General features: G+C 34.4%; 1 protein-coding gene and 1 long non-coding RNA gene across 2 annotated transcripts; one reads left to right on the top strand and one right to left on the bottom strand.

The window, feature by feature from the left end:
• Positions 1–3155: 3155 nt before the first annotated feature.
• Positions 3156–4977, bottom strand: LOC131612566 (uncharacterized). The gene is made up of 2 exons (XR_009287427.1): positions 4857–4977; positions 3156–3820 (listed from the first exon to the last, which is right to left on the bottom strand). It is a non-coding gene; the product is annotated as an uncharacterized LOC131612566 (long non-coding RNA).
• Positions 4978–6564: 1587 nt separating this feature from the next.
• LOC131614809 (uncharacterized) lies at positions 6565–6963 on the top strand. Its single transcript, XM_058886358.1, has one exon. It carries the CDS (start codon positions 6565–6567, stop codon positions 6961–6963), a length of 399 nt encoding a protein of 132 aa, XP_058742341.1.
• Positions 6964–10496: the final 3533 nt, after the last annotated feature.

Raw genomic sequence — 10496 nt, 5'->3', positions numbered from 1 at the left:
GATATATTGAAAAGAGAACTAAGAATTCTCAAACCCGATTAGAAAAAGTTCGAGAAAACAAGTCGACACAAGAGAAATTAATTACCAACCAATTACACCTACGATAAATAAAACAAAGAATTTTTTCTAAACTCTAAAATTATAATTCACTACGCCAAATTTGGTTTTTAGCAGCACATCCACGAAAGCGCTTTTAGGCAAAAGCGCTGCTATAGGTTTCCCTAAAAACAAAACTAAAAAACAAGGGGAAAAAGCGTTGATATAGGGGATCCTACGAAAGCGCTTTTGAAAAGCGCTGTATAAGGCAAACTTAAGAAAGCGCTTTTATAAAAGCGCTGCTATAGGGGAGAATATGAAAGCGCTTTTAAAAGCGCTGCTATAGGGGAGAGCTACGAAAGCGCTTGTATAGGGTACCTAAGAAAACGCTTTTAAAAGCGCTGGCGTAGCCTGATTAAAATTAAAATTTAATTTTAAAACAAAACTAACAAAACGCGCTAATGAGTCTAAGAATGTTTTCACCCCTAAATCTAATCCCCAAATTCACTCCGATTCTCTTAGATTTCTTCCTGCATTTCCATCACAAAATCTGATTCATTTGATTTTGGTTCGACTGTTCTGTTCGATTGTCTCCGATTATGTTCGATTGTTTTGTTCCATCACAAAACGCGTTAACCGATAACTTTCGGTCAACCGTTAACTTTTGGTCAACTTTCATCTATAGACTCGACTTCGACTCCTGAGTATTCCTAGACATATTCTATAATGATTTGAAAAGATATTCATCATCGTTCTCGAGAAAAATATGAAATTACATCATAATGTTATATGAGACAATTTTCAACAAGTGCAAAAGGTTCATGGACTTCTCTTCAATCACCATTGCTGCCCCGACTTTAAATTTCCACTCGAATGATCATTTTGCTGCAAGGACAATTGGAATCAAGTTAGTCTCTATGAATCATGAGCATAAGTTGTCAAAAGTTCAAAAGGAAACATGAGAAAAATGACATTTTCGACTTGAGAAAAATTCACCATAGTAACTTATTTTTGTGACATTCCCCAATTGTTTCAAGCTAAAAAAATCAAAATTTAATCATTAAGAAAAAGTTTTTATTTCAACAAAATCAATTACCAAAAGAAGCATTTAAAAGCATGGTTTAATTCATGAAAATCTAAAGCAAAAATTATGGAATTCAAATGCAAATTCAATACAAATTCAAGGCAAATTTAAGTTGTAATCAAGAGAGCATTCACATTACATTTAGATTTGGTAATTATGCTAAACCCCCAACATGTTTTACTACTAACTAACTCCAACTTCCTTAGAGTTCCTAAACAAACACAAACTATAACCAAATTTCTATTAATTTTCTAACAAATCTCAACCATTGATAACCATTGATCCGATGATCCATAATTATCCAAAAAAATGTAAACTACCATTTTCCCAATTTTTGGAGGGCTTAACCATTCTCACCAATTTAACCATTTTTACTCTCTCAACCATTCTTCAACAATTCATAACCATTCTCTACTTTCTAATCTTCAATATTTTTCCACCATTGTCATCACCTTCACCAAAGCTCACTTTTCATCACCATTTAAGATTTCACATTGAAATTCTAAACTTGGTGGAACTTAAACCCATGCATTCAACAATTCATCTACAATCTACATCAAGACTCAATATAAAGCATTCAACAAGTTTCTGTTCAATTTTCACCCATTTCAACAATTCAAGAATCATCACATTCATCAACCCAAGATTCAAGATTTATCGATTTTCTATCATCATCAATCTATATTCATCCAATTAAACCTCAGTGATCAGATTAAACGTCCAAATATATGCACAGATCGGTCAAATATTAAGCTATTAGTATACACCCGGGCCTGTAAATAAATTGCCAGAAGCAGGACAAAAATTATAGCCTAGATTTACTCAGGAGTTTCTAAAACTTAGGAGCATCTAAAACCTTCCATGATCTACTGCGATTATAAAAATGCAAGTTCGGATGTTGAGTTAGCATAAAGGTATTAACAAATAAGTCGGTATCCCACTAGGGGCTTTCTGACTTCTCCATATCTGGGACAACCGGGGATTCTAAGATGCCATCAAGATAGGAGCTCATTGGGGCATCCCGCCCTATATATGTTAGGAACCTCCCGAGTTTAAAGACTTCAACCGGTCGAGAACCCACTAGGACTCTCCAACTTTTGCAAGTATAGAATCAACCGAGTTTTGTATACGGCTAAAGGTTTTAAACCTGCTTAGAGTCTCTGACTTCTGGATAGATAACCCACCATCAAACACCGTTAAGTCATGAGAAGATCTCAACAAGGAATGAGAGAAGAGAATTATGGGAATTTTTGTCCGAACACTTCAACCTTATGAGTCTCGAAAGCGGTGGACTTGTACGTATACCTGTTAAGCTGGGAATTTTGACGGTTAAAGTGAGATGAATATTATTGAAGAAGAAAGTTATTTTGAAGGAAGATGCAAATTTAAGCTTACGAAGATCATTTGAAATATCAAGTGTATGAAGGGTTTTTATCTTGTTAAATGTTATCGAAGACCAGGGCCGGCCCAATCAGACAGAAGGCCCCATTCTAATTTAAAAAGTAGACCCAAATTATTTTAAAATAATACGGTTATAATAAATAAAAACGGCACATATAAAATATAATTATGTATTAATAAAATAAATTTAATTATAAATATTTAGACTTTGTTGAATCTCATTTTTTTTATTGTAATGAATTTTTATTATTACATTTTTTTTATTTAATTATTTTTTATACATCAATTTATATATTTATTAATATTAATGCAAAAAAAAATTGAACTTTTCAAAAATTGGGGCCCTCTAAAATTTGAGGCTCTGTGCTGTAGAGCCTCTTGTTCCTGCACGTGGTCGGGCCTGTCGAAGACAATATTCTCAAAACAAAGATAAAAACTTAAAATATTTTTCGAGCTTTCGAGAAGAATAGCTTCGACGGTCATGTTGGTTAAATTTGGCGCCTCGAAAGGAAGAAGATTCAAATTCAAATGATCAGTCTTATCCGAAAAGGACGCGTGGAAGCCTTAGAGATGGGAAGCATGCAAGTGGCGAACGTGATATTCTGTTCGGAAAAGGCCGTTATGATCGAATTAGTAAAAAATAGAATCTTAGCATTAGATTTTAGTGTGCTCAATTTTGTACAAATACACAATCATACTCAAAGTACCAACATATATCGAGAAACGAGTTCTGAGAAATGTACGTATCATTCACCACCATTTAATTCTATTACCAGTTTTTATCTTTAGTTCATCAAAGTCCTTTAAATTCTTTTTTACTTCTTGAGTCGAAGTCTTTATTTTTTTGCATTTACTTTATCCTTTAAGCATTCCCTTTTCGAACAAATTAACCACAACAATTGAACGAATGTGTACCAAATTCTCTTTCTGAATGCGTACCAATTTCCCTTTTACTCAGAAACCGATTTCTCAATGTTTCCACCAGAAGATAAAACATTCACTTTGTTAACATAGCTTTCTTCCTTTGTTGATTCAACAACTCCGGGTCCATGCAAGTTCGCCTTCTGAACATCACCAACAACATCGCCTAACTGTCCATCTTTGACAACCCCTTTACCTTTCGGATCTTAAACTTCTCCAATTTCAGCACCGTCTACAACGTCAAATACGGTGGCTTTTGGCGGTTCACTTCTTCCCTTATCCACACATCCACTGCGATGTTATTCCTGGAACTTGCGGAATGTCATGTCGAGCTTCCTTCCTCATAAACTGATTGCTCTTTTGACTTCAACCATCAATCTGCAACGATACACCAAACCAGGAAATATAAAAGCTATCGTTAACCAGGGGTGGCCCTGAGCACGGGCTCGCGGGGCGGGAGCCCAGGGCCCCATAATTTTAAGGGCACCAAAAAAATATTTTTTAACATCTATATATATTAAAAGAGAATCTGGATTTGTAAATGTTAAGGCTAGTGCTTAAAACATTGAGAATGAAATGGAGATTGAATGTGTGTTTATTCAAAAACGTCAAATTCGTAGAAAACAACACTACATATAAAAATATTTTTGGATTCTTGTTTAATATTGAAAGACTTAGATCATTATCTGATAGGGACTTGAAAGCATGTTATAAACATCTTGAAACTTATTTAGAACATGCCGATTCTCTTGATCCTGATGGTGAATTATTTTTTGAAGAATTGAAAGTTATTCTAGAAGTTTTAACAACTGAATCAAAATCAAACTATATGATACTGAGTTCTTTAAAGACTTTTAATTTTTTTTCTATTGCATGCATAGCTTATAGAATTTTTTTTCTATATGATACTGAATGAAGTTTTTTTAAATTAAAATGTTATTTAAGATATACTATATCACAAGATAGGTTTAAATAGTCTTGTGTTGATTTTAATTGAAAATAATTTTTGAAGAACCTTGATTATGAAAAAATTATTAATGATTTTGCAACAAAAAATGCTAGAGGATGATATTTAAAGAATTTTAAAAGTTTGGTCAATTTTTTTATAAAAAAAAAAATAGGATCAAGAAGAAGAAAAAGAAGAATAAGTCTCTTTACCGTGGTTTATGTTTTAATGTAGTATAAACAATGATTCAAAGATCCATACTTGTATTCTTTTTGCATAATGTCAAATAAAAATGTGTTTTTATCCAATTATTTCCTTTATCCTTATGTATTTATTGTTAAAAAAAATTATAAGGACACCACTTTTTTGATTCGCCCAAGGCACCCAAATTCAAAGGACCGGCTCTGTCGTTAACAGAACTACATAAAAAAATACATGCAAGTTAGATATGGGAGGAATATGATGAACCTTCCACATGGAGATAACAATGTTTTGTCATGTTTTGGTTCTTCAGGAAAAGAAAGAGACGATGATGTTTGAAGTTGCAAACTGGTTTTGGAAAAGAAAACAGAGCGAATTTCGTTTATAATCTCTTGCTTTTGTTGTACAACGTCAATACCAATGTCTTAATTAGTTCAGGAAAATTCTTAGATGGGCAAGGATATTGTTTTACACACAATTAATTACAAAATTTTAATTAATTAAAAAAATAAAAAAATAAAGATCAAATTTTTTTCTTTTTCATAATCTCAACCACTCCATAAATTTAATTAAAAACAAAATTAAAATTAAAAAATTATTGTCTTCTGATTATTTCTAAAAATATGAATTTAAGGTGGTCTCCATGCAAAAATTTCTCTAATTAATCTACAGATCTTACAATATTAACCTAAAAATTGATCCACTAATATTTTCCATAGACCAATTGTAATTACTTTATTTTCCTTTTATCATAAAATACTTTTTGAAATTTCAACAACAAAACTCTTTATTTTTTTTATATATCATTGGATTTATTTTTATAATATTCTATTCTTAAAATAAAATATGACAAACACATAGTCATTTTATTTATTTAAATCATTATTTTTTTTAAATTAATAATTGCTTTAAATATTTTTATAAATCATTTCAAACCAAAAATTCTGATATATAGAATTAATTCTATTTTTGGTTTCTATTACATTTTGAATTATGAATTTTATTATTACTTTTGAATTTTGGTTTGTTTGATTAAATTCATCTACATATTTATGCAGGAACGTAATAAGCTCAAGGTCATTAACCATAGGCAGAAGATCAGTAGATTCGTACCACCTGTTGAGCCATGGTTTGATGAGCTTTTACTACTTTCAAGGTTGACAGATTTGGCCCAGTGTAGATACAACATGGTCACTTGGGGTATGATTAACGCTTTTGTTGAGAGGTGGCAACATGAGACATCGTCGTTTCACCTACCACGTGGTGAGATGACGATCACATTCGACGACGTCGCGTGTCTGTGCATCTTCCGATCACATGGTGATTCTTGGATTATGAGAGGATTGGTAAAGACGGGGCGTTGGATATGTTGGTTGAGACGTTGGGAGTTACCCTTGAGAGTGCCCTAAATGAGATTGATAAAACCCGAGGTAGTCACGTTAGGTATAGTTATTTGGCTCAGGTGTTCACGAATGAGATACGACATGCACGAGAGGCTGATGGGGATCCCAAGCAGGTTACCATTCACAGGAAATTTGCTATGACAACATACCTTTTGTATCTTGTTGGCACACATATTTTTATGGACACTAGTACCACTTACACTAATGACATGTACCTCCAGTTTTTTGATGATTTTGCAATGATCCACCAGCGGAACTTGGGGGCTTCTTTCCTGGTTTATTTGTATACGAAGTTGGATGAAGTAATTAAGTGGAATATGAAGCTGATAACCGGCAGCATGTCACTCATGACAATATAACTTCTTTGTCTTTGTGATCTTTGTTAATTATTTTGATTCGGGAAACTAATTATTTAATTTTCTTATTTCAGGAATGGATCCTACAATACTTCCCCCGCATCTCGGGTTGGTCACTTGCTACGGGTTACAAAGAAGATAAGCCACGTGCCTACGCATACGACCCCCTCTGAGGGAACCAAGCGATAAAGTCATTTTGGGTGTACATTAACCAGGATGGTGCGTGAGAACATACACTTTTCTTCATACGTTGACCACCGTGAGACGATAGCATTTGGAGAGCTCGCACTGTTTATGGGTTGGTTGGCTTGCGGGATTGGCAAGATGACAACCTATATTCATGAGCGAGTGATGCGTCAATTCGGGTTCATCCAGACTATTCCACGAGATCCTGTTGTATCTGCTCCTACGACGGTGAAACGAAGGGATATAGATGCTTTGTTTGATAATTTTGAGAATCATTTTGTTCCTGAAGAGGCCAGAAGTACCGTAGCACGAGACGGTTGGAGCTACGAGTACGGTTACATGATATGGTTCTTATGTTTGTCCCATCCATACATGATACAGGATACTCCAAGGAACCCACTGAGGCCAGTTCATCAAGAGATCCTATAGGAGGAGACGACTATGGTCGATCTTGCGACTAACGTGTTGCCTAGGTGTTGTCGTATCATGGAGTTTGCGCGAGATGATATTGACAGAGGTTTATTTCCTGATGGATCCGATGTTAGAGGTTCTATGGATTCCGTCACGGAGGAGGCTCGAGAGGCTCTGTTTTACATGAGGCAGCGGAGAGACGCTTCGAGGGTGACAGGCCGACTCATCATCTTCCATACATATTAGTGTTTGTTAATGTTTTTGTATTTTGGTTATAGTTTGTTGTTATTGTATTTGGATTCCATTTTTGTATTTGTTACTACTATATATATATATATATATATATATATATATATATATATATATATATATATATATATATATATATATATATATATATATATATATATATATATAGCGAATTGTACAGGTATTTGTATTTAGTGCGAAACAACCACACATATAATTCCGGTTTTCAATTGATTTTAACAAATAAAAGGTGTGCACCGGAAATATAGTTCAGATTTTAGAGGGGAATTTTAAAAATTGTAAATGACATTTCTTTTGGGCAAGGGGTAGAATAAAAAAAATCCCCAATATTTTCCATAAACCAATTGTAATATGATTGATTCGATCTATTAAATTTATCAATAATTGGTCAATTTTAATTACTTTATTTTCCTTTTATCCTAAAATACTTTTTGAAATTTCAACAACAAATATCTTTATTTTTTGAGAATATCTAACCCCACCCCTTAGATTTCTTATCCACCATGTGTGCTTCCAAAGTTTCTTTTCTGCTTCCGTAAATGTACCTCCGGAAGCACCTGTTTTTTTATATTTGTGTGAAAACATTCCGTAGATGCATTTACGAAATACTTTAGTATGTATATCTACGAAAAAAACAAATACAAAATACCAGAGAACCAACATTTGAAAGGATAAAAGTAACATTCATAGATTATAATCGGCTTTACATCGATAATTTCAACATAAGATTAAATATTACATATCAATAGTCCGGTGGACGCTTGCACATCTCTAAGATTTTCTCGACCATTTTTTGGACTGTTGCTACGAACTCGAGTGATATTTTCTCTTTGAAACCGTCACACGTTTGCCATATCGCCAACACATTTGCTCGGTTCTTGAGCTCAAAGTTTATGTAAACAAAGTTCCCTCCATCGTCAAATGAAGGTGATCGATACTAGAGCTTCACAACCTTCTATTTGTCACCGTAAGGTAGGCGGTATTGGATTTCGCCAATGATATCTTCGAGCGAAGTGTATTCTTACAGTTTGATCGTCCGCCCAGGTCTTCTGCCGTTGGAGTAAGAGACACTTGCGACATACCAATGAATGTCGTACTCATATTGAGACATTTTTGTGTTTGTGTGAAACACAACATCACAAACACCAAACTTATAGAAAAACTAGATGAATATGGATCATACATTTTCTGTCACAAAATGTTCCGTATGTATATCTATGGAAGGATCTTAGTTATTTTGCTTCTCTAGATGTACCTACGAAAAAAACCCTTAATTTTCAAATTTAGAGCCGTATCTACGGAACTTTCCCTGTTATTTTTTTTAGCATAACAGAGTTAAAAAGAAGTAGCAGTAGAAGGAAAGTAAAATCAAAGTAAAGAGTGCAATGTGATAATTGACAAAAATTGATTATATTACAATGTTAAAGAGTGCATATATTACACTTTGAAACTAGAAAATACATCAAAAGAATTGTCTCCGGCTAAATCTATTGGTGGTTTCAATTTTGACTTTTCCTTATTCGATTCTTTTTCGATGCTATTCACTCTTTCAAGTTTGTGCATCCTATCAACAAAAAGATCTGGCCACGTATCGGCATCTTCGGTATGAAGAAGCGCCCCAGTGACGTAGGCAGTACGGGCCATCCTGGTTTCAAGTAAATTTGCACAAAGTGACTCACTTTAGAAAACCATCCAATACACATGATGCGATTATTTGAATTTGTAGGCCGTGCAAAGCGGGAAATATTTTCTGAAAAACCATAACGCTTCAAGTCAATGCACATCATATCATATGCGCATGCAATAAGATTTACCTTTTCTGGGAATCTAATCCATTTTGACATCGTTGCGTAAGCGCCCAACCAAGGAACAAAAGTTTCGTTAACCGCTTCAAATTTAACTTCCTCTCCATATAACGGCGTGTACAATTCTTTATGCGTCTTCAACTTTTGTATAAGTTAATTACGGACAAGCGTATGGCTATCCTCTCCATTACCAAGAAATGCCGAGACAGCCCGGTAACTGCAATTACCACCCCCACAACATCTACAATTTGCTCGATTTAAGGGTGCTTTAAAACCGAAATCTCTTCAATTAATGAAATTTTTGGTGGACTAGGCATCTCTTCGATGATTGGATTTTTTAGTGGAATAGGTGTCGGAGGTGGTTTTCTTATTCGAGCTCCTTTGTTTGAACATTTTTTAGATTTTTGAGATTTGGGAGTCGGTGAGTTGGGATAAAGTTTATCGACATGCTCATAATAAGAAGGAGACTGTGTAGTCGACTTGTCATTCGGTGCAGACTTCAATTTTTTCGGAGCACCCTTTGTCTTAACCATTTGAGAAGCTGGTTTCATGTCGGTTGTTTCGGGATATCCAATCTTCCGCAATTGTTCTTTGATGTGTAGTTTCATGTTGTCATCGGCCTTCAAAAACCTCTCTTGCATCACTTCCAATTCGAAAGTAATAGAGATATTCGATTTTTCTCCTTCGAAGCAACCACCACTATCAAAACTAAGTCTTTTCCAATGAGGGACAACTTCGTCCATTCTTATTGGATCAACTAGTCTCGCCTTTTTAGCTATAGGACAAGCACACGGGAGACCATACATTCTAGTAATAGTGCAACCACACTTTGCACTATTGAAACCGACAATTTCACCTCGTTTGGCCTTGTGAAAAATATAGTTCAACCCGACCCGAGACATATTTTTGATCAATTGAGAATAAAGGATGTTCTCCTTAAATCGATGTTCCAACATCGACTAGAAGAATTAATTCTCTTGAGATATTATCGGGGTGCCCCATACCTATTTGGAAACAATAACAAAAATTTACAACACTATTGGAAAAAACAACACAAACATGCTATGTAGATGCACCTTCAGAACGTGTTCATCTTCAACACGTTCCGTAGATGTACCTACGGAAGTGACGAGACTTTTTTTTACAGAAAATTAATGCATAATGTGAGCAATGCAATGACTAAAGATGAATATTTACCTGAAATTCAGTCTTCTCTTGCTCCCTTTGATTTGTTGAACCAAAAAGTTGAAGTTTTTGAGTGGAAAATGATATTGATGATGTATAATTTTTAGGTTGTGGAGAGGTGAGTTTGAGGAGGAAATGTAACAATGAGGAAGTGATCAAGCTGGTTCAAACTATACCAGATGCTTCCGTAAGTATATCTATGGAATATTCTAACGCTAAGTCATTACGTAATTGCACCTACAAAATAATTTATAAACTGAATATGTGTATTCTTTCTGACATACACTAGTT

This window comes from Vicia villosa, linkage group LG6 (genome assembly GCF_029867415.1).
Source record: "Vicia villosa cultivar HV-30 ecotype Madison, WI linkage group LG6, Vvil1.0, whole genome shotgun sequence".
Classification (NCBI taxonomy): domain Eukaryota; kingdom Viridiplantae; phylum Streptophyta; class Magnoliopsida; order Fabales; family Fabaceae; genus Vicia; species Vicia villosa.
Note: the sequence above shows the minus strand (reverse complement) of the source record. Positions and strands in the feature narration are given on the sequence as shown.

Coding starts and splice junctions, on each gene's coding strand:
- LOC131614809 (XM_058886358.1), top strand. CDS start 6,565: ATGGTGCGTGAGAACATACACTTTTCTTCATACGTTGACCACCGTGAG.